The sequence below is a fragment of the Hypomesus nipponensis genome, chromosome 6 (assembly GCF_054491055.1).
Source record: "Hypomesus nipponensis isolate SF chromosome 6, ASM5449105v1, whole genome shotgun sequence".
In the NCBI taxonomy this organism is placed as follows: Eukaryota; Metazoa; Chordata; class Actinopteri; order Osmeriformes; family Osmeridae; genus Hypomesus; species Hypomesus nipponensis.
This window is the reverse complement of record NC_140366.1, coordinates 13,628,467-13,654,020: the sequence shown is the minus strand read 5'-3', so window position 1 is coordinate 13,654,020 and position 25,554 is coordinate 13,628,467. Positions and strand designations below refer to the sequence as shown.

The window sequence follows — 25,554 nt, the reverse complement described above, 5'->3', positions numbered from 1 at the left end:
GGGAGATCCATACAGTCCCAGGGATTGGCAGTCCAGCACGCTAATGTAGGCATGCTTCTTCCCCAGGTTCCTCAGGATGAGTGGAGTGGATACCCAGGGGATAAGGACGAGGAGATCCCGTGTCGGAGAATGCGCAGCAGCAGTTATGTGAAAGCCATGGGAGATGACGAGAGTGGCGACTCAGACACCAGCCCTAAGACATCACCCCAGAAGGCTGTCCGACCCGATGCCCTGGTCCTCAAATCAGTCCTGCATAGGCCCCATACAGATCCCCAAAGGTAGGTCCCCTTGAGCAGCCCTGTGTTCATGTTTAATGCCTTCCTGTTTTATGAGGCTTGGATTTTGTTATTGAGTTGACTTCACAAACTGTTACGTCATAATTTCCTTACAATAATGGTGTAGATGGAACAGAGGGAATGTTGAGATTGTGTTCTACTCATGAGCGCTCCCTTTGAATTTACCTCATACGATTATTCCTTTTAATAGATGCTACTAAGGGATAACGGTTGCTTTTGAGTGATACATGTCCATTAGGGATTGTGTGCCTTTGGTAAACATTTGCTGCATCACTAAAGAAAAATTTACTCTCAAGCTTTTCCGGTGAAGTAAAGCTTGATCTTGACAAAAATTGTAATGACGTGTATAAATAATCCTTTTGGTTCCTGCAGCCAATATGGCATGTGGATTATAAAATAAAAAATAGTCCCCATTTCAAACCTTGACCCAAACGACCAACTAAAGATGCTTCATTTCAAGCCTTGAACCCTTTAGCCCCAGGCTGTCAGCTCACTGTTTTTATCCCCTAACCACAGACTGTTATATCCGCATCCAATCAGTCAACAACAAAAATGCGTTGGACGTTATTTGTGTCTCCCCGCTGTGTGGTTGTTGTCCTACCTGCCTCTATCGCCTCTGTGTACGGTGTAGCGTCAAGCCTTTATTTCTTCCGACCGGGATGTTTCTGTGACCTCTGTCTGAAGGGGACATGCATTATTTAGACATGACACTTGATGTTGCTTGGCAACTGAGGAAGGAATACAGTCTCTTTTTTTTACCATATCAGTTTCAATGCACTTTTGACAACCTTTATTAATGCATCAAAGTCAAAGGATGCTGATTTGAGCCTTTCCAATTGGTTTGGTGCTGCTTGTATGTGGATGCATGTAAGATCAGGTAAAGTATGCTCTGTTGAATGCCACAGTCCAATGACGGTGTCAGTTGCTGACCTTTTATTATCTGCTACTTCAATATTTGCCCAACATCTTAACCAGCCAGTGTGCCTCATGTTATCACAGCGCCGTTGACTAGGCTGTGGCAACACTTCCACATCTCTCCAATGAGAGAAATGATGTTTATAGATAGATTGATTGGTTGTAGGCACAAGGAAATGTTTCAAAATGATGCATGGTTACTAATAAGAGAACGTTTCAGACATATGTTTTAGATGCAACAGTGTTCAGAGACTTGACATTTGGCATGCGTGGTAATGTGCATATCTGACTCAGCAAGTACAGGAATAGGTTGCAGGGCATAAACCATTCCTTAAAGACTACTTATATTTTTTACAATTTTGTTCATGAATGACAGGGAAAATGCATCAATTTGTAAAAAAAAAAAAGTATCAACATGGTGTTCTGCCTGTATTGTACCTTTTTATGCTGCAGCTTTGTGTACAATTAGGAGCACATTGTATCATCTAAGCCTTTATTCTGCTGAGTGAGTGTTGTCTTGCTGTTGAAAATAATCTCTTTGTAGCTTCCAGTCTGATTGTGACCCAGTGGATGTCTGCTGTCCCTCAGAGATGTTCTCCAGCTTATTGTTATTCTGGTCCGCCTCACAAATCGCTCTTCCAGAACAGGACGGATGTTTGTATCCGGAAGGTTCAGAATGCAGGCCGAGTCACAGTGAACACTGCAAACCTTGGGAGGAGTCCGGCATTGTAGATGCTCACCACCACTCCAACTCTTTCTCCTTTTGTTACCAGAGCGTATTCATAATTCCTCTGGGACTACGATCACTTTCTGGTTTTGTCCCCCACACAAATCAAGCCTCTTGTTTCCAGCAATCCATTGGAGAATTTAATAATTTGTTATTATGGTTGAGCCAAGTGCATACTGCTCCACAAATAGGCGACAGAAGCAGGCTGTACAAATAGTGGGGATGGTGGGTAAAAATGGTGAGACAAATCACCCATCACTTTAGGTTTGTGGGGGCTGTAGACTGCATACTGTATCATCCTAGTTCAAAGTTGATCCCAATAAGGCGGCTGGATAATGTGGAGAGATGAGTCACTCCTGTGCTAGGGTCGAATTCTCCACGCAGAGAGAACCGAGGCCATGATAAACACAGACACACAAACAAATCCGAGTGGTCTTTTTCATGCGCTCTTCCTCTTTTCTGTCTCTGTTCAGCCAGAGCTACCACTTGCAAACCACCAGAGACATGCGTCCCCACCCCAGCGTCACCCTGGACCCCGCCAACACCTACAACCCCCCTCAGTTCCGCTCACGGAACCAGAGCTACATGCGAGCAGTCAGCACCCTCAGCCAGGCTAGCTGCGTCAGCCAGGTGAGTCCTGCATAGGCTTCTCACAGAGAGAACCTCCTCCTCTGCTCCTGGAGGAAAGGAGGAGAGAGGATTTCGAGGTCCCCCCATTTGGATAGACACAGTGGAACACTCAGTTGTACATACGATGAAAGCTTATGAAATAGCACAGAAACACATACATTTTAGATTTGAAGGCATTGCAACATAATGTTTGTTGACTCGCTGTATAGAAATATCTTGAGGTGGACAATGTGTAGTATTTTGACTGTAATTGGTTACACTTTATGGCAGCACACTTTAGACTTTGGATGCTAAGAATCTCATACAGCCTTTCAGACACTCTGTTTGCATGCAGTTATAATGTTTCTACTGTACTTAAACAATATTTAATGCACTGCATGATGGACCAGTGTAGAAAAAATTGATTCAGTGTTGGTTTTGCTCATACAACCTTAGGTTGCCAGATCAAGAATGGAAAAAACAAGATGATTTTATTATTATGACCTGTGTGGACTCCAATGGTAATTCAGTCTGCATGTTGTTTTTACTGTTGTGTCGTTTCTGCTTTTGATTAGGTTCTTGAAAGGACAGCTGCTTTCCCATTTCCCTTGTAGTAAAATATATCTTTTACGACTTACAGTTGGATAGTACCCAGTGAAACAGTATACAAAGTGATAAACTGTTGTTCTTCCTTTTTTATTTGGTTGTTATCTGCTTGTTCTTTTGTTTTGTTTTCGAGAACATTTTAATGCAAAGTTCAAAGGTCGGAAATTGACAGTGGTATCTTGTCCATGCTAACACTCCTTCATATTCACTGTACAAAGGGGAAGAGTCAAAGTGAGAAAGAGAAAGGAAGAGGAAAAATTAAGGACTGCTATTCCTGTTTTTGTCTCTCAGGTGAGTGAGACTGAGGTCAATGGCCAGTTTGAGTCAGTTTGCGAGTCCGTTTTTAGCGAAGTAGAATCCCAGGCCATGGAGGCCTTGGACCTGCCTGGCTCATTCCGCACACGAAGCCACAGTTACCTGCGTGCAATTCAGGCTGGGTATTCCCAAGACGACGACTGCTTGCCTTCAATGACATCCTCCACTGTCACTTCAACTCTCAGATCCACAACAGGTAACAGTATGCCTAAAATCCCCCCCAAAACGAGAGAAGGGTTAGAATACATAACCTCATACATTATATACATGCGAACATACCTGACATACCTACATATGTACAGTGGGGTACCCTTGAGCTTGAGAGATGCTGGGTTGAATGATTCCAGTCATTTCTTTTGGCTACTGTTGTGTGTTGTCTGTTTGTTTTGCCTCCGCATACCCTTGAGTGTTCCGATGAACTTGCTTGCCACGTTCCTTTGCACGATCCACGCATCATAAGCTGGGCTTCTGATTGGTCAGGTACGGTGGTGCAGAGCTGGACCCTATGCAGAGGGTGGGAGGGTCTCACTCAAACCAGTCTGATGAGAAGTCACAACCATAATGCACCACGCCAGAACACAACACAGGACATCCACAGTGACCTGACATGGCATGTGTTAGAGGAACAGGAGCTGTTCTGAGCATGTGATTCTCTGTGGCATTATATATGTCGTGTGAGGAGACTGTGTGACTCATGTAGGGTGAGGCTGAGTGAAGGAGAGCGGGTGTTGGGGGAATACTGACCAATCACAGTCTCGGAGCATTTGTTGACCGATCACAGTCTCAGAGCATATGTTTTCTGCTCCAAGGAGACACTAGTTGGCCTTCCCCTGCTCTTGTTTCCTTGATACACAGTCTAAACGCAGCTCACACAACACAAGGGAAAGGGGGAAAAAATCTAAATTCTCATTTACTCAACATACGGTAAGTGGTCAAACTCTGGAAAACACCCACTGTGCTGGTTGCACAAAGAAGCTTATCAGTTGAGTCAATAATCTTAAAACATGTTGTATTCTGTTGCATAAAACCAAATAGGCTGATTGGTCCAGATCATTTGGGAAGCCTCCCAACCTACATATGGAACTGCTCTATTACTTAGAGATGTAAACATCTCCGAAGTTCCCTAGCATTGTGTTTGTGACAACCTAAAGCTAGGCGAAGCTTGGCAGCTTTTTATGGAAATACATTATTATGATTTAGCCAGATTTTTATGACCTTTTTGTGTGAGACACAGACAGTTTTTAAACTAAACTGTCAGGAGTCTAGTGGTTGCAACAGAGCAGTTGCTGGTTTTTAACATTCAGGTATTCACGGGTGGTTTTTATGCAACACATTACACAGTATCATCATCATAACATGAGCCGAACTGGTTCTTTGTGCAAACAGACCCTCTTTGATAAAATCATTTGGTGTATGCCTGAAAGAGTAAAGCTATGAACCCTATTGAAATACCATAATTAAATAGGAGCAATTTTAACAATATTATAACCTGGATTTTGATTTCTTGATACATTGATTGAATCTTTTTAAAATTGTAGACTGCTGTATTTTACTTATTTTCTTGGTTTCTTTCTTTTCTTGTTTTATCTGGAAATTTGTTTGGTTATCTTGTCATGCTCAATTGGGTTTGCACACTCAGAATCCCTCAGCCTACGATGTGACTGAAGTTCTGAGGATCAAGGAGTGCTCTCCAATCCCACTGTTTTACCTGCTGAAATTTCTCACCAAATAAGACCTCTGCTCCGATTCCATGTCACCTCCCTATTGGCCCACTAAGTCAGTTGGCTCTTAGACTGGACGTCAATTCTGCTTAGGCCCATATGTTTTCCAGCACTGTACGCTTTCACTGCCAAATTGTGACATTGTTTTTCTGGTATTATCTGCTTTGGTGTTCTATTTGGCGCACTTATAGAGGAACATAGAGGCCTGCACTGAATTAATCCACGGTATTTTACCGGGAAGGACACTTACTGGCTGATATTTTGAAGCAAGCTCTTGCCCTTATATTGTAATAAATCCAAAGTGAACTGCAGGCGAGTCTAGTGGGCCCCTGAATGGGAAGGTATACCATGATGCCCTATTGGGGCAGAAGAGCAGCACCCCCTCTCCCTTTGACCTGCCGTCTCTTGAAGGATAACCAGGGGGACAGAACAGCTGGAGACCTCAGTGATGCCTGTCACAGGTATTTTAATGTCAACACGCATACATATATCTATGTATATGTGTGTTTTTACACTGCCTTCTCAGCAAAATCCAACATTTATAGCAGATAGCAAACATCCCGTTAAGACATAGTCTCAACAATCAGGGGTCCAAACAACTCACAAAACTCGAGAGGCCTTGAATTCCTTTGTTATGATGTACTGAATGAGTACCAATGGCAGTGGGATGAATGTTGAGAAGACCAAGCCTCGATTACTTTTGCGAGTTGTTTCCAGTGTCTCGATCTTTTAAGTGTGCTAAAATCACCTCATTAGTATAAATGTCTTGATTAAGCTGTACTGCCCAATCAAACTCGTAATGTTCTCATACCGCAACCATAAAATAGCATTGAATGTTATTACATTGCCATTGTCTCAGTACTACTGTGAGAGCAGTCTGTGTCTGCAGTATAGTTATGTGTTCTTTTTTTTTATATTAATTTTTGTTTCCATGAAAGTTGACCTCTGTGTAGAACGCCATGTGGCAGGGCTTGTCCCTTGGTGTGGAGCTTTATCAGCTGTCTTTGACTGTGGGATTGCAGCCTCTCCCTGGTGCAGCCCTATAGGGAGGAAACTCAACCTCCACAGGGTCTCACCACATGGTCCAGTCTGGACCTGACATGTTCAATAGGGTTCATATCTGCTTCTTGGCCCGATGACTTGAGTTGTGATCCTTTCATTGCCTTTTCATCTTTTCTTTTGCACACATAAGAAGCATCCGATCAAAAGGAGCACGGAAACATCCTTCAAAAAGAAATGTTTGGACAACAATGGTACTCTTGAGAATGGTCTTGTCATTTTAAACCAATTGGTAATGATGGCTTGCACTAGCAGCCAACCGGGTGTTCCTTTCTCACTGTGCTGTGCGTTGGAAAGATGAAAAGACTCTTGAAAGTTGCCGTTCATTGAGAGGAGTGAGAAGGCAGTGTAAAATCACCATGAGGAGCCTACAGTATGTGAGTCTAAATTAATCACTCTATTGGCTGAGTGAACCTAGTTGAAACTATGTACTTGAGATCATTTTTATATTCCTAAAGAAAAAGATGGTACTTCAGAGTGTCTTTTCCTATCTTTTCCTGAATTCAAATGGGAATCAAAGACACATCCATGACAGTAAACACACCTATTACCAAAGATAAAGTACACTAGACAACATATTTGCATTTTTTAAGAAAACAAGTTGAAAGCTCTGGGGCACTGTAATTTAAATCAAAGGTCCAGTTGAGACCAATTTCAAATCTTGCTAGGACTGTGGTCATTTTTTTCCCTCACATACTGTATGCTTTATGAGCTATATGTGTGTCCATTTCAGATTCAAACATGAGGCATCACTGTGAAATAACACTCCAGCTGTTCCATCTTTTTAAATGTCCATCTATTTGCATATTCAAATTTGTCTTCCAGAGGGATATGATGTGCTGGATGGCACCTCTTTACTAAACGAAGACATGATAGACGATGACGACGGAGCCAGCTCTTCTGCTTATGTGGAGCTGGAGCGCCTGGAGAGGGAGACCGCTGCAGCTCGGAGCCAGCATAGCACCAGTTCTACCGTAACCGCCATATCCGTCCCACCGACATCCCCTCCGGTCTACAGGGTCCCGGCCCCGCCTCCCATCGCTGCCCCTGACCCCCCCATACCTCAGGCCATCCAGGCCTTCAAAGAGTCCGCCAACATGGTTGCCGCCTTCAACATGCAGTGGAAGGAAGAGATCTCAGCCATGCGCTACGAGCTGGCAGAACTGCGTAGGGACGTGTGCGGCGAGTTGAAAACCTTCAACAGCAACTTCTTCAACTTCACTCAGTGCTACAACATGTGGACCCTGTGCCGAGAAACAGGCAGCGACAGCACCACACAAACTGAGGGCCGGGTGTCCGTGGGGATCCAGGCTGGTGCCAGTGGGCCCGTCAGGCAGAACACAGAGGACAAGTCTGTCATGTGCCAGCCAGAACCGGCCCCTTTCAGCATCATGGACCTAATGGACCCCCCACGCATCGAGATCACAGTAGACACACCAGAGGGTTCGGGCAGCCCCACCAGCCCGGCCAGCCCCCTCAGCCCCCGGCTGTTGGAGAACTCCACGTGGGACGACAACAACAGGAAACAGAGGCACCAGAAGCGCTCAGATGGCCGCAGGAGTTCCAGTCTGGAGCTGTGGAGCAGGAAGTACACCAGTGGGCCCATGTCATACCTGTCAATGTCATTCTAATCATTCCCATTCTACATCTGGGAAGCATAATGAAACCATCCAAAAGAACCAAGGAAGGAAACCAGGGTATAAAATCCTGAACAGAGAGGGGCAGGGCAGTGCTGTCGGTAGACATACCTTCATCTATGCAGACACATAGATGTTACAACTGTCAAATAAGGAACTAAATTAGTAGTTACAATGTGGAATTATTAGGCCATTATAAATGAATGCTTCGGATGGTTCATTTAGACTTCTTTCCGGGGGAATGTAAAAAATATTGATGCAATTGTGATTGAAATGAATCCCTAAGTGCCAATGAGTGCCCCCTCTTTATTGAGTCTATTTTATTCTTCTCCATTTTGTAGCTTATGAAAAATACAGCCACAGTCTCACAGCCACGAGTCACCTGTTCTGTTTAAACTCAGTAGTGAAACCTCACCACAGATGTTCACCGGTCTGAGGGGAATACAGGCTGTTGTTGAGTGACGGAGCGTCACACCTTTCTGATCAGAGTGATGAGGGGAAGAACTGTGCAATAGACCGTACACTTAGAAACAAATACTGCAAATTAGCTGATGAATTAAACAAACAAAGCTAAAGTTTATTTAGCTACAAAACCTCAACACTATTATCCGTTCCACCACACTAATTATGGGGTGGGATGAAGTGACTAGAAGTCCAGCTACTGTTCTCTCTGCTCTGCCTATAGGGAGTGTAGGTTACTCACACCCATTCCAGTTTCTCCTCTTGTAGAAACATTACCTGAAGCACCTAAACATACTAATGACATACTGTGAATCATTTTTAAAATCCTAATTTTATAATGACCAAATCAAAAACATAGAAATCCTATTTATGAATAGCCTAATTAAAAATCTATCAAATAGTGTATCTAATACTTCCCTATCCATTGCCTGTCATTTCGTACACATTTTTGTTTATTTTAGTAAATGTTTTTGGTTGTAAGAAAAAAAGGCTTTTGGAAAGTTTTTAATGTTGGAAACATACCAAAGCTGTAATTTTAGTCTTGGGTCAACAAAGATTACCTCACAACACAATCAAATTGAATTTTAAAAAAATCAGTGAATTGGAAACATTTTAAATTAATGTGCCCAAAGTTTATGTTGTTTATCTTTAACTTTGATCCACCATTACAATCTCAGGTCAGGTTCTCCACTAGATTAGACCCAATACCAAACTTATCTATAACAAGTTATTCCATGACCAACCGTCCCTTGGTGTCCACCACAAGACAGGAGAGTAAACAGGTTAAGTTTCCATTGTCTAAGTATGAATGTATCATTTCTTTTTTATTCCAGCACAAATTCAGCATAAATGTTTGAAATCTGTATGTATATAAATGTACTATTTTTGTATAGATTCAAAAGAATATAGCATATAAATATTTGTATCATTCATAACACCATACTGTGTTCTTGCTCTCACCTTAGGGGACTTAATTTAGTTCTAAATGGAACTCTGCACATGTGCACTAGTTGTTTTAAAAGCTAAAACTTTTGTTCTCCCACTCAGTCAACCCCTCTGTGTTCACCATGTCATGCTGTAGGTTGTTCTTGTTCTCTGGATAAGAGCGTCTGCTAAATGACTAAATGTCTTGTTAGTCTATGTCTGAGAGACAATCAGAGCCACTAAGGGGGGTTGTCCTGTCTACCTCTCCAACCATGACCCTAAAAATATAGTACCTGTCCCTTGAATGTACACACGCCTCCTTAACTAGTGAGCCAGGCTCCATGGAAACCTTACCAGGTGGAGTCCTCTATGATCTACTAAATTAGGCTTGCAGTGTTGCTATTCATTGTTATTCACCGCCCCCCCCCCCCCTTCCCCCAAACATTCATCTCCTTCATTGTCATACCATAACAACATGGCGTACCAAAGTTATGGCTGGGGTCCAGGAAGTTCTCCAGGATGCGACCATGGAAGCTTGTGTTCATTCAATCACAGCCCCGATTCAATGTGAAGCTTTTGAAGACTTGTTGCTGTCTGCAGAGTTGAGGGTTTAACTATAAGATCTCTCTCAAGTCATCTTGCACAACCAAAAGACAACAGTGGAGTAACGAATAGCCCTTTGGAAGAATGATGGGGTCAAAAATGGTTACATCAAAATAGCAGCCACATAAATAGAAGATACAAAAGATCTGACCAGTTAGATGTCCCTCTGCAAATGGAACTGGATCTCCATGTCAAAGACTCAGGTCAAATACTCAATATATTGGGTTTTGGCCTTGATGTGTGATGTCATAGCACACAACCTGAGGGAAGTGTCATGGGTTTTTTGTCTGACTCTCCTGTGTGGCAGCACAGGTTCAACTCTGTCTATAATCTATGTTGTCTTGGAAAAGTACAGCAAAAGAAGGAGCTCAATATTACTGGGATTTTTTTTTTCTCTGTCTTTGCAATACAGGAGGTACAATTTTACTGGCCAACATCTCATTTTTTTTACTGAGCCAAAACAAAAAGATCTTGAACGTTCTCGGGATGTGTTCCTTAGTTAACGAGCCACAGGTTGGCAAACAATTCCTTGTCATGTCAGAGAAAGGTGGACTGTCAGTGCATTAAACAAATCAGCCTAGTTTGCATTTTAATCTACAAAATGCTGATAAATGTTTTAAGGATGATTTTGTTAATATTCACTCTTTTTGTTTTGGAATGATAGGGGAGAATGCAGTGGCATCTCTTCTTGCAACCTTCCCCATTTCCAGAGGAGCTTGAAATAATTTAAAGGTGCTGAATCGATGATAGAGACAGGTCAACTCACGATGTCAAAAACTACATTCATTCATTCTATGCAAGTCCTTTGTTCTATTGTTTGTTTGAGGTTCGGTTAATAATTGCATTTGTTCCGTTTCTGTCCACCATGTAAGTCACCAACACTGGGAAGCACGCAATGAATCACCAAGTGAATTTTCCAGAGACTTCAAAAATAGCTAATCTTTTGCATGATCCTCAGGCAAGGCTAAAACACATTTTAATTTTATATGATCTTGTTCAGATAAATTAGTACATCTTTTTATTTATACTTTTTTGGGTTGTTACGACCACATACACTAAATGAAACAATTTATGTTTGAGCTTCCTTAGTATGATCGCAGAAAGCTCAGAGTAAACTAATCCGTTAATTTATAAATTATGCTCTCCTCCAAACCTTTTCTTAGTCACATGACTCTATTGCTGCAAGTGACAAGAATGTAAGTGTTACATGTTCATATAAAATAACTCACATTATAGAATTTAAAATGACCGTGGAGCAGCATTCTACAAATTAACAATTGTAACTAAATGTATCAAAATAACATTTGGGAATTGAAACATTTTTTCTAATTGAAAAACATTTGTTAACTGAAATGTGAATAACTTCAAAACCTTTATAAACTCATCCATAGATCTGTCAACTTGATATCAATTTCTTTATTTTTTTGCCAAAAACAGCTATTACATTCCTTAAATTCTACTTTAAATGTAACAACAACAACAGCTACAAATACTTCATTGGCTTTGAAAAGATGTGCCTGGATAAATGAAATCTATCAAACTTGAGGCTAGTTTTTACTGTATGATGCAACCTTTGTGTCATGACAATAGATGGGACCATGCCGAAGATACTGCACTTTTTTTTCACAAATCATACAGGCAGAGTTTTTTGCTTTCATTTTACCATCTTACAGAGATCTTACCCAACTACTGTGCAGCCATTTTGGTGTCCATTCCTGTAGATCTTGTTTTGGGATTGGATTCTGCAGTTGGTTTTGCAGTAATGTAAAACTTCTTGAATATAAATTATTTTGTACCCCTCCTGAATTATTGTCCTCTCATACTTATTCCAGTATTCATAAGGGAAATCTGGAGGGAAATCACAAGTTTTAGAGCTATCAGACTGTGATTATTGTAAGTCATGCTTTGTTTACAAACTCAAAAAGATAAAATGAAATTATAGTATATTTTGGCCTGCAAACCTTTTTTTTCTTCTTTTTTTTTATGTATTTGCAGTATGTGATTATATTTAATTTTATGTTTTGCTTATTGTGATGAGTAATTGCGAAATGTCAGTTTATTAGAACTTATTTTTGCCTTATGTATTTTTTCATAAATCATATAAAAACAATGAAGCAAGATAAGTTTTATGATCTTATATGGATTTGAATGATTGTGTGCTGTCTCAATTCTAAGAGGGATCATAGCTTTACAACGGCAACCAAAACTCCAGAATCTTTGACAGAAAACAAAAACAATTTACTAAAATGTATGCAATATATTTAATTAGGGTGTACTTTTTCATGAGTAAACACATGATAAACATCAGCATGGCACAGGCACAGTAACTATACGTTTGATGCTTTCAGTATGCTTCCGTTTGTACTAAGCTATCGACCCATTTTTTGTTTTTTGTTATTTTTATTTTTTAGGCGCCCGTAGCTTAGCTGGGGGGCGTAGAGTGTACGGTAGGTCTGGTAGGGGACCATTTTCTTATACCTTTTTTTATATGTTGTTACTACATTTGTTCATACCATTTTGTCCCTCCCTATAATATTGGAATGATTTTGTAAAGATATATGTCTTCATATAGTTGTCGACAATTTACAGTAGCATGTTAATATATTTGTAAGCATCATCATAATCAATAAGCTGTCCGTAGTGGTACAAATCACATTTCTAAATGTTACATAGTGCTACTGTACTTTGCCAGTGCTGCAATAACTCCCCATGTGTCACATTGGCAACATTATTGGCAACTCAACACTTTCTATGTGCCATATATTTAAAGACAACAATGAAATGCCATTCCATGTCTTTTGCACATTCTTCCCATGTTCTAAAGGAACATACATAGAGATGTGCATGTACACTTAAACAATTTCTTAGACATCTTTGTCTCATAGTATTTCAAATGTTTTGTTTTCTTTGTTATTTCTCAATGTTATTGTTCAGTATTTAACTATTATTATTATCAATATTATCTCCTATAGTTTTTTATTGTTATTATGATTATTATTGAATCACCTTATTTTACCTTATTTCTCAAATGTTTCTTTGAGTTGAGAAGAATCAGATTGGAGTAATATAGTGTTAAGATGTATCCAGGGCTGGTCCGCAACAAGGCAACATGACGACTTTGTCCTACAAACCAGTGACAAATCAATGCTGTCCTCAGATCCACAGTAGTATGTCACTCTGGAGCTCCGATAAACAAAGGTTCACTGTACCACCCAGAGCTTTTTGTGGTTTGGTCACCCATCACTGATTGGCAACACCAATACTGGACGTTATACTTGAACTTATATTTACTTTAAATATTGATAGAATGACTTGAAGAAAAACAAGTTAAAATGTATGTGGTAGTGGCACAGCAAAGTTGATCATTTTTGAAGTGCATTAACAGTGCATCAATCAAAGATTCTAGGTTTTATGAAGCATACAGTACAGTAGAATGCAGGCAGGTATAATGAACTAGAGGATGTACTGGAGTTCAAATACCTCTTGCTATTGATTTGTAAAGGTTTGTTTTACCTGTGATTAATTCACTTGTGCATCCATGAGGGCATCACCACTGTATGTATATATGTATGTGTATCCTGAAAGAGGATTATTGTACCAACACTGAAACCAGCATGTGTTGCATCTGCTGGTACATCACAGACTTCACTCTCTTGTTGTTTGTCCTTTGCCAAACCATCCATGAATTATTCCACTCTTTCAATCATTCATCCTCTAGCTCACAATAACTAAATCACCTATTATGTTGTAGATAATTAACATGATAGGCCTTGCTCTATGACTCTAGGCTACTTATTTGGAACACTGGGGGGCAAAAAAACTAAGTTAGCTAAGATGTGTGTACAGTTTATATAGATATATAGATATAGATAGATAGATACAGATAGATAGATAGATAGATAGATAGATATAGATAGATATATGTATCTACACTTATGTTTATCCAGATCAATATTGAAGGCTTTTAACTGATTCACTTTAATAACTTATATGGTGCCCCATCTATTTACAACTGGTCATTTTAAATAGGATCAGGTAGCCAATCCACAGGACACCACTCATGCTATCTACCGCCCTCTGGCCCATTGGGCCAGTCACTCATACCATGTCATCAAGCCACGCCATCCTAACCTGAGAGCTAGCCGGCTCTCCAGCCTTAGGGCCAATCAAAGTGCACAGCTGTGACGGGGGCCGCAGAGATGGAGGGAGTCCAGTGGAGAGGAGTGTCAGGGCAGTGACAGTGGTGTTCTCTTGAACACAGGGAGACCAATCAAATGAGATGAGCAGTGACGTGATGCAGAGAAAGCGAGTGACAGAACAATGACCAACTGAAAAACAAATGATATAAGGTGACACTTTACCTGAAGTTCATTGTACCATAAATTCTACTTTATAAAAAAAACGATCACACAAAAAGTGTGTTTAAGTCTATTTAGATAACACAAGGTCATTCTCATTCGTACCTTTTGTTTTTATAACTAAGAAGTTTACATTCGTATGGAAAAAGCAATGGATCTTCATAACTGTAAAGTTTGGCCTTATTTGATGAAGTAGTATCTACAGAAAAACATAACTATTTCATCAAAACACATTTTATGACCTTTGGTTAGAAGTATAATGTGTCTTTATGCCCATACAGTTTTGATGTTCAAAAATGTCAAAATTCTGTGAGCAAACTTAAGATAAGGGAACCCAGCACGTTGTGGCCTAAGAGTGGACTAGCTTTCGTATTTCCATGTTGTACCAATTGTATCTGTCAATGAAAAAGCCACAGAAATAGGAGACTGATGAGTAGACAGAGGAGACAACTGAGAGGCTCTGATGTCCCTGTCTCTCTGTGCTGTGAATGAGGTACTCTGTCTTTGTCCTCTCACTACAATCTGTCTAATTTAGTCTGTCTCACTGCCTTCTGAACCCCGTGCCCCTCTTCAGATCTACGTACTGAGAAACAACTGCAGCTTCTTGACAGTTCGTCTCGGTCCACTCTCACGTTTATCTAGGCAGGCTAGTTTATTGGTTGGTTAATTCAATGTTTGAATGTTGTTTTGTCTGTCCTCTTTCTCTTGTTTTCCTCACCTTATTTGCCAACTCTTCTACACGTATAGTCACTTCTCAAAAAATTATAACTTTACTTATTATTTTTATTAGAGCTTATTTCATTTAGTAATTTAATTGATTTTCTTAATCTGTTATTAGTTCATTTATGTTACCTGCCTCACTTATAAGGGTTGTGTTTTTCTAAACTATTACAATTATTCTACTCTGAAATTCACATAGCCGCTTTGTCAATTTTGAACATAAACACAAACAAATCTGATTTAAAACCTAGCCTCTTTACTAATTAAGTTGTTTTTGGCTATGATATGATTTCTGATATGATTTCTGTCATTATGTGTGTATGTATGTTGTTTCTAATCAAGACAGAGCTGATAAGGCCTGGATGACAGGGCATGGCTCTCTCTATGTCCTCATCCCCTACCAACGTCACTGCTTAAGTCTTAATGTACAGTACCTGTTTACCATCGAGCTGCTCTCTGAACAGTCACAATGATGATCCTGTTAAGCCTTATGATTCTGATGGGCGACACTGCCCAGGGTAAACCCTGGGGACCATCCCCTCGCCTTTAAGATCTCGCATTTAACTGTTGACGTCACTGTCTTCTGTCCATGATTGACTGACATGACTGAAGGGTCATAATCAGGGCGCGCGCGCACGCGAGAGAAATGCACCTGGCCTGTATGTCCTCTGAAATGTATGTCTGTGACTCTCTCTGGAATGTGATCCCCTGCAAGTGTTGGCGTGCGGCATGGTAGGTACAGTGAGGTGGCAGTGCTGTATGTGTGCACGAGGCTCTCCTCTCCCTCCACCTCCCCATGCTAACGGGTGTCGCCTGCTCTTTCCAGGGATCCAGTTTCGTCTCCCTACGTCCTGCAGTGTCGACCGGGCCCAGCCCCCTCCAGGTAAAAAAATCGGTCTCAAATGTAAACCCCCCAGACGCACACATATACCCACACACACATTTAAAACTGGCTTCCTAGTCAAGCCATCAAACAGCTAGATATTGTCGTTGAGTATTATCGGTGGATTAAGGTCCTTAAGCTTCTCACTATCTGTTGTGTTTCATCCAGGCTCTCCACATTGCAAAATCACTGTTTAAAAGGCTTGGGCATTTTTTTTTTTTTTTTTTATTCTTGCATTTTGATGGTGGCCTCAGTACAAAATAAAATACAAACAACAATAATGAAACAAAAAATAATAAAGGAAAACATTAAGTAGAAAATGAAGAATCAAATGTGGTAGAACAGTGTTAAAGATGTGTGTGTGTGTGTGTGTGTGTGTAGAGGCCACACAGAGACACTGCTCCTCACCATAGACCCTGCATAGCCTCCCTGACCTCAGGTGACCTGACCTGAGTCCATGCACATTTACTGAATTCAGAAGGCGATGCACACACACACACACACACACACACGTAAGTGCTCATGCAGGCACACATATTTACACATGCACACACACAGAAATATTTATACATGCGGTACATATTCCCAAACACAAACTGTTGAACAGGTAGGAAATATGTAGAGTACCGTACACACACTGTGTTCTGATTAGAAAGCTAAAACAGCCTCCAAGTTGAGATACAAGAAGTGCAGCATCGAAATGTACCAATGAAAATAAGACATGATGCATGCTGCCTGAGTCACCATGTCATATTCAATTTGGTATCCACCCACTGTGTCTGGCTAAAAGACTGCAGCCTTTTAAAGTTTGGAATTAAGTCAGATCCACACAGGCAATATGTGGAGTTGCATTCGTTTCTGATGGAGTTTCTTGACAATAAATAGCTCATTAGCTTTGTAGTTTGTTGTGTTTTTTTGTTGAGAGGATTTAAAGGGAGGATGATGTTCGGGTTCAATCTCTCAAGTTGGCTGATTCCTTCTTTCATCAAACAATTTCTAGTTTATTGAAGAGGGTTGGACAGAGTTTTTACCAGTGGATTACAGTGTTTGGGTGTACGTGTGTGGCAACCTGTGTGAGGCAACTCTGGACGAGTATGATTATCCCCAAATATATTCAATGTTTTGGAATAATGGATGAACAGGTAAGCAGTGTGTGGGCTGAAAGGCAGAGGGAGTGAAGGAATCAAATGAATGAGTGAATGCTTGTGCATCATGACGGTGGTGATGCTCACTTACACAACATTTTTGGTATCATGTCTATTTTTGTAAATGCTGGTGAATCACTATCTTTTGTGCTCGGTGACTCATCTCATCAGTTTCATAACAGTGTTCTGAAATGATGTTGGGTGCACCAGTCTCCCTCCCCTACACCTGAAGCTTGGTGTCCTCTCCTGTCCTCTCTAGTGTTGCTTGGTGGGGACCACATAGCTTGTTCTTGACTCTGTGACTACAGCACCATAAACAGGTTTCTGTCCATGGCAATTGTGTCTGCCTTATGCAGTGCACTGTAACTTTGATTATCTTTTATCCTTTGGTGAGAACCTCAAGAAGATAAATGTTCAGTAGTTCAACATTAGAAGAGATGCACTTGGCAATCTGTGACAAGATTCTTGATCGTTCGAGTGTGAACATACGATCAACAGGTGAGAATTTCAATAGTGTTTAAATCAAATGTGACCCAGTGTTCTGCCAAAGCTGTTCCTGCCTGCCCTCCCTCTGGCTTCTCTCCTCAGCCCAGGCAGTTCAGAGGCCTGCCCATATGGATGGATTAGCATTAGATTTTCATTTGCACTTGAAAGAAGTCTGTTGCAGCCCGCTGCTCAGATGCAGGTGTAAACAGAGGGGCTTGTTAGCCAGGAAGCTGCCGTGGGTGTCAGCCAAAAGTCCAGCTCAGTGAGATTCCCTGAGTGTCCGTGGCTGTGTCCTAATTGGTCCTTTGTCCTTTCTGCGTCTTTTCACGTTGTCTCTCGTCACTAAGCGATGAAAAGCCGTGACGCGTGGAGCATGCGCCCAGAAGCGCGGGCAGGCGCGAGCCTCCCACTGACCCTTGTCTTTCCTCCGGGTTCCACATTCTGAGTCTCAAATCTCTGCTGTCTGTTTCTGCCCCCCCCACCCCCTCCCCCCACCCCAGAGGTGACATACGCCCCCGGCTACACCAAGACCCCCCCACCCGTGCCGCCCAGGGCCACCACCAAGCCGGTCATCTCGGTGACGGCGCAGAGCAGCACAGAGTCCACCCAGGATGCCTACCACGAGGGGAGGCACCCGCGGGCCAGCGTCCTGTGGGCTGGGGACGGGCCGGCCCGGAGCGCCTACAACTCCACTGACAGCCTAGACAGCGCCAAGGCTGTCACGCTCGCCATGGAGACGGTGGCGGCGAGCAAGCGCCACGCCTCTACGGGCAGCCACATCTCCGTGCAGACTTGTGACAAGGCGGTACTGGTTTCCAAGGCGGAGGAATACCTCAAGACGCCACGCTCCTCCATTGGCATACAGGTAACACACAGCCGACGGGCACAGACAGACTGAAACGTAGGAACATGTGGCTACACCAAACTACAGAGGCAAGCATACATGGCCAGAGACGGTCACACACACACATATACTCACTCACGGAAGTAAGTATTCAGACATCACCCTCACACATGCACACATTCGCTTTCACACACACACACACACACACTCATATTCATTAAACAAAGTCTGCTGTGAAGAAACCATCTCAAGCTGACCTGTAGTGGCCCTAACCAATCAGGATTGACCTGCAGTAGCCCTAGCCAATCAGGATTGATGACTGCACAGTACTTCAGCCATCAGGCTACCCAGGGAGCCAGAAACAGGCTGGCAGTTTAATGGAACTCACAGCCAGGCCACCTTACCTACTCATGACTAATAGTGAGAAATAGCCTTAAATGAAAATATTTTCCCCGTGTTTATTAATAGATGAGTGGAGTGATTGTGTTATCTCTTTTACACAGGTAACAAATCAACCTAATGAGGGAAAAGTCATTATGTCATAATAATATAATAATAATTAATTGTTTAGGTTTCCGTTGGTTCAAATGTTGTATTGCACTTCCCGTTGCGTTGTTATATACAGGAAATATATATATATATATATTGTACATTTTTAGATTACTTTTCTTTCCTTTTCAACTACACAGTATAAAGGATGACTAGAAAGAAGTTCATCATCATCCTCATCTTCAACCATACCATCATCATCAACAACATGACCAAACATTCCTCACCTGGTATGACCGCTCCTAAATGTTAGTCGCCTGGGACATAGTACCACTTCATAATTCAAATGAGTCCAAACATTGTAACTACCATCCCATTACAACCATGAAAGGAAAATCCTCACAGCAGCACAAATTCAAACCATGCCCTAGGGGTGGTGTTGTACTGTTGATGAAGTAAACCATGCCTAGGGGTGGTGTTGTACTGTTGATGAAGTAAACCATGCCTAGGGGTGGTGTTGTACTGTTGATGAAGTAAACCATGCCTAGAGAAATGGGGAGGGGGCGCCCCATAACACATCCCAACCAGGGTGGGGTGGCCTTTTACTGGGGATCAACCACTCTCATGACAAACACCTGAAGGGCTTTACCCCATCTCCATCCAATAATGTACACACTCCCATTTCCTCTCTCTCTCTCTCTCTCTCTCTCTCTCTCTCTCTCTCTCTCTCTCTCTCTCTCTCTCTCTCTCTCTCTCTCTCTCTCTCTCTCTCTCTCTAATTCTCATTAGGTGGAAACTGCAACAGACTCTGAGTCAGAGAGTAAAGGTCTTCCTCAGTACCATTCTGTAGGGATACAGGTGGAGGATGAGAAGCGGTAGGTGACCCACACACGCACCAGACCACACACACACACACACACCACACCACTCACCTACTGCTTACCAGGTTGTGAAACAGCAACTGTTGTCTTTACAGCCAAATGTTGGGTTTTGTAGATGGTCCATGTATGTGTGTTGCATTTCAAATGCGTTTGTCTTCTCATTTTTCTGTGTGGGTGTGTCCCTGTGGTGTCCATTTGTGTGTGTTTCTGTGTGTGTGTCCATCTCTGTGTGTTTGTCTGTGTGTGCGTGTGTCCGTGTGTGTGTTTCTACGTCGATATGTGCTTTCATTTGTGTCTCTCAGACACGGTAGGTTCAAGCGCTCCAACAGCGTGACCACGGCCGTGCAGGCGGACATGGAGCTGGAGGGCTTCCCCACCATGGAGGACAAGGGCCTGCAGTTTGGTGGGGGCTTCCAGCGCCACTCGGAGCCCAGCACACCCACACAGTATGGGGCCGTGCGCACCGTGCGCACCCAGGGCCTGTTCAGCTACCGGGAGGACTACCGGCCCTCCAGCGGGCCCCCCAGCCCCCAACCTGAGTCGTGGCTGGGGGAGCCCAGCCTGGAGGGGGCAGAGGCAGGCAGAGTGTCCCCCCTTCGCAGGGACGGGAGTTGGTTCATGCAGCTGCTCCACAACGAGACCAAGAGATTGGAGGGATGGTGCAAAGATATGGAGAGGGAGGCAGAGGAGCACGACCTGTCGGAGGAGAGTGAGTGTCCACTGCCGGGTAAAGACATGTACTAGTGTACTAAGTAGGGGCTGCTCTTAGGGTGAATGTCACTTCCTAATCCATTGACTGATCCATTTTCCAAGAATTGTTACATTTTAAATGAGTAAAAACAATTAGATTTGTAAACCCTAATTCTCGTATGTGGATGTAATAGCCCAATATAACTAATAAGCATGTTTGTTGTGGTTGATGATAATGATTGTTTGTTCCATGTTAGTCTCATCAGTCCATGCTCCGGATGCTGGACAAGCTTTATGCAACATTCAAATCATTCATGATTTATTAGATCAGTGATTCATTCGAGTGTGCCAATATTTGAGTCAGGAGTGATGTGTTTGTGCATGTGTATATGTCTGTGTGTGTGTATATCATCCAGTCCTAGGTACAATCAGAAGTGCAGTGGGCAGTGCACAACTTCTCATGTCTCAAAAATTCCAGCAGTTCTACTGGCTGTGTCAGCAAAATCTGGTAAGTGTCCGGCACAAACCTTAGTAAGCTGTGCATTTGTGTGTGTGTGTGTGTGTGTTTGTGAAAAAATACTTGACATGCTATGTAACTTTCAGGAAGTCAGATGGCTGAGCGGTTAGGGAATCGGGCTATTAATCAGAAGTTTGCCGGTTTGATTCCTGGCCATGCTAAATTACATTGTGTCCTTGGGCAAGGCACTTCACCTTACTTGCCTCTTGGGGAATGTCCCTGTACTTACTGTCAATAGGAGCGTCTGCTGAATGAGCAGTAAACTGCTAACTGTAACTGTAACTTTTTTTAACGAAATCCAGAACCTCCTAACTCCCAAAAAAGTCTCCTTGGTTTGAACCAGTTAAGAAGTTTCCAACTCTGCAGAAACAAACTAGTGGACCAGATTCAGCTGTAACGTGTTTCACAACGTGTCAGTCAGAATCGATCTGGATACAAGCCTTGTGCCTGTATTGACCCCCATCACTGAGCAGGATGGGAATTACAATAAGAAGCAGAACTCCTGCGCTCTCACTGTCCTTTAATGCGGCCAGACAACAACTGCAATAGGACGTGGGCTTCTGACTGCCTTCCATAATTCACTTCACGGGCAGCTGGGACATTTTCACGTTTTCAGAAGATCTAACACTAGTTACCCTGTAGAGGAAGCTGTATGGGGTAAGAGGGGCTATTCATGACATATGGGTGAGATCCTAAAGTCTCTACACCCTTGTTTAAGAGGAACTGATAATGTTTGATCGGTGTGTATGTGTGTGTGTGTGTGAAAGAGAGAGATAGACAAACAGGGTAGGGAAGAGAGATACAGTAGAGAAATAAAGCGAGAGAGAGAGAGAGAGAGAGAGAGAGAGAGAGAGAGAGAGAGAGAGAGAGAGAGAGAGAGAGAGCGAGTGTGAAAGTGTCTCTTCACACAGTGTCATTCACATGCTTACACAGCAATTTCCTTTTTCGGCGAAAGGCATAAAGTTAAAGGAGCGTGCTTGTTGAGGCTTCTCTCTCTCCATAGCGTGCGCCACCCGTCTGTTGAGTATGATACCTTGAAGCTGCTGTTTTGCTCTCCTTTCTGTGGCCGTGGGCTCTCTCTTCCTTCTCCTTGGAGATAATGGAATGATGGATGAAGTCCCACACTTACTGTGACAGGGCTTAGATTGCTCTGAGCTCTCAAACGTGTCTAAGTGATCGAGCAACACTCAGACACCTAGCGGAGAGAGGAGGAATGGCAGTAACTGTACTGTCCTCCTATGGATCAGTCTGCATGGTGCAAAGTGAGACATTCATGCCTTGAACTGGTAAATAATGACATCTAGTGGTTGTTCTGTATAATACAACTGTTGCAATGGTGGGTGTGGGATTGTAATGGCAGTCTAGGCTAAAACAAGACTTTTTTTTTTAAGGCTTCTTACATCAGTCTAACCATATTATATTGAAACTAAAAAAGACCCGCCTGCTACTATCTAAGCTTCAGGAGAATTAGATAGACACCAACGCACCTGTTGTTCTCTGCCTCCCCCCACCCTCCACCCCCCTTTCTAGGACCCCAGCGCCATGCCCAGACCCACATCTCAGGATCTGGCTGGATTCTGGGACTTGTTGCAGCTTTCCATTGACGACGTCACTGCCAAATTTGACGAGCTGCAGCAGATCAAGAGCAATGAGTGGCGACCGGTGGAGAGTCCGGAGAAGCAGGTGGGTGGCAGTGAGATATGCACCTGGGGCCCCTACTGGTATCCCCTGCACTCATCCCTCTCTTCTCCCTCTACCACTCAAACTGTCTGTTTGTGTCTGCTAACGCAAAGAGGATAACAAAAAGAGTGTTTCATGATACCCAAGTGACCAACATGTTGCTGTGGCACTCTGGCAGAGTGAAGAACACCAGTTAGCTCAGTTCATCCGGGCTCTTCCCTCCTCCTCCCTCTCTCGCAGGAGAAGAAGTGGCCGCCGCCCCTGCCAAAGAGGCCCCCTAAGGGGCGTGGCGGCGTGATGCGGGAGCGCTCCCTGGACCTCCAGGACCGCCAGCGGCAGGAGGCCCGCCGACGTCTGATGGCGGCCAAGCGTGCCGCCTCCTTCAGACAGAACTCAGCCACAGAGAGGGCGGACAGCATCGAGATCTACATCCCCGAGGCCCAGACCCGCCTTTGAGGTCCGAGGATATATCCCCCCCCCCCCCACACACACACACACACACCACGTTTTCCCCTCAAATGTGCTCCCCAAAGTGACCCTCCCTCAACACCGGCCCTCAGCCAGTGGCCTCACCCATCTGCCTCCACCCATCTGCCTCCACCCATCTGCCTCCACCCATCTGTGCCAGCATCTTTCAGTTCTCTCTCTGTCACTCCCTGCTCGCAGTTTTGTCCATTCCTCGCCGTTCTATGGTTGGACCCTCCCAATGACGCAGAGGGTGTCTGTCACCATGCCAACGAGCTGCCACTCCTTTCCCCTTTAACATAACTAGAATCTTTCAATCAAATTAATTTAGGTATAGATTACAGTTGTTTTTGTGGTTTGGTTTTTGCTGCAATCACCCTGAAGAGCTTTGTTTTCATCATCATTGGTGAGCCTCTGGGTTAGTAAGGGTTAATCTGTGTTATTCTGTTTCCCCACCATGTTCAAAGGGAATCACAAAGTGCAACTTTTTCTAAAGAATCTCACCAGCAACAGTGGTCTTGGGCTGAAGCACCTTGTGTAGAGGCAACCACCGTGTTAGCACTGAGGTGATGACTCACTGTGGTGATAGACAGACAGCCCTAAGAGTTTGACAGTTAAAGGGGGGGACACGGGGGAGGGGGGGGGGGCGAATGGAGGGAGGGTGATAGACAACTGCTAAAAGGATATGTGTTGCTGTTGGGGGGTGGTGGAGTGATCACATGTGATGTTGTTACACAGCAGCCTCCTGGTGGGATCCATCGTTAGCCCTGGGGCACACTCACACTCCCCAGTTCTTACTGGGCTGGCGGCAGCCATAGACTAAGGTTGCTGTGAAATGAGATCTGAGCAAAAAGACTGACATGCAGTTGTTCAGCATGTTATGGTAACATGTTTTCAAATTGTACTGTTTAATTTACCGTTGCAGTCCATCGCAAAAAGGTCACATAAAGAGGAAGTGTTTATTGAGTCTGAATAGATGAATTGTGATAGAATGCAGTTTTGAACCTTAAATAACATTCATGTTTGTATTTCCAAGGGAAATGTAGTATATGACGCTCACTTGATATTGTTGCAGTTGAATTGCAAGGACAGATATGAAGTATTTATAAACATGACTAACATTCACCTAGAGTATTCCATATGCAGACAGCCCATCGTCGCATTCTGTTATATTCTACATTACAGTTTGTGATTGTAAAGACGACATTGAAAAAACATATATTTTACACCCAGAGACCAAAATCCAACTCTTAGTTTAGCTACAATTGTGTTACGTTGGTTGTAGAGGTTATATCCTACTACATGTACATAGAAAATAAGACAATATGTAGGGACCACATGCATATCTGGCACATAATAGTAAAGTATTTTACGTCTGTTTTGGAACTACTAAAGCAGTCTAAGACAGACAGGTGCAAAAGACACTTTAACACTATTCAGTTACTAGTAAATGGTGCTGCTTTTTACTCTAAAACTATTGTCCTTTACCCAGTCCTATGTGCACACACACTCCAGGACTTTTTAAATAGAGATTTACTAACATGGTGCCCATTTTATCTCTTCAGAACTTGTGGTGGATTGTAACTTGAGCAACAACAAAAAAAAAGCAACAAAAAAAAGCAAAAGCTAAATGTTTTCCTTTTTTTCCTAAATGTTATAGAAAGAGTGAAGTATAGGAAATGTTATTTTAATATCTGACAGTAATGTGTTTCTACCGTCTCAAAGCTGGACTACTGGACCACCCACAGAGTAAGGTTGTATTGATGTTTTACTGGCGTTGCTATGACGTCACTCTGACATTCCACCAACTTTAAACTGAAGACAAAACTTGGCCCTCATCCAGGCAAAGAGCTGATTGGCTCAATATCCAGTACTGTACCTACCCATTAACACTATACCAACTAGTCTAAGAAACTGATAGCTGTGTTCAATTTCATTTCATGTCCATATACAAATCCACAGATGATTTGGGCAAAACCCCATTTGACATCAAGTAGGTGATTCATTGTAGAACATTGTTGCCCATGATTTGTAGTACTACACTTGTTATCTGGTGAGGAATAGTGGCCTGTTCAAGTCATAGGAAGGTTGTTGAGCTGACAAAGTATCATGCGGTGTCTTTGTTGACTAGAGGAGATGCTGTCTGAGGAAGAACATTAACCAGTGTTTTAAATTGTCAGACAATTTACAGAAATGATACAGGTGGTCTTTTTAGAAATCACTTCCTGCTTCGGTAGTTTGGGTGCATTCATTTTGTGTGGTGATGCTGTGTTCGCTATGAAACCCTTACTTTACCAGACGGCCTTAAACACACCTCAAAGCAAAAACACTCATGAATGTAGAGTCCCTAACAATGCAAAAAAATATATATTGAATAAGATGTCTAGGTGCTGTCTACGAGTCTAATAGTATTTTGTTACATGTTTGGTTTTAGTAATAAACATCATGCATACATGGCAGTGAGAGACATTTAGCTGGAAAATATAGTAAATGGAAACTAGCTGGATACGACTTAGGAACTG

At 42.7% G+C, this 25,554-nt stretch overlaps 1 protein-coding gene across 1 annotated transcript in view; it reads left to right on the top strand.

Annotated features, from left to right (window-relative positions):
- The window catches only part of LOC146287186 (disks large-associated protein 2-like), a 53,365-nt gene extending 30,342 nt beyond the window's left edge, over positions 1 to 23,023 (top strand). The window contains exons 4-13 of the mRNA XM_084699746.1: positions 67 to 278; positions 2,412 to 2,568; positions 3,445 to 3,664; positions 15,779 to 15,835; positions 17,967 to 18,331; positions 19,589 to 19,674; positions 19,983 to 20,389; positions 20,787 to 20,878; positions 22,418 to 22,570; positions 22,808 to 23,023. Coding sequence (XP_084555872.1) covers positions 67 to 278; positions 2,412 to 2,568; positions 3,445 to 3,664; positions 15,779 to 15,835; positions 17,967 to 18,331; positions 19,589 to 19,674; positions 19,983 to 20,389; positions 20,787 to 20,878; positions 22,418 to 22,570; positions 22,808 to 23,023 — 1,965 coding nt within the window. The remainder of the gene's footprint in view (positions 1 to 66; positions 279 to 2,411; positions 2,569 to 3,444; positions 3,665 to 15,778; positions 15,836 to 17,966; positions 18,332 to 19,588; positions 19,675 to 19,982; positions 20,390 to 20,786; positions 20,879 to 22,417; positions 22,571 to 22,807) is intronic.
- Positions 23,024 to 25,554: the final 2,531 nt, after the last annotated feature.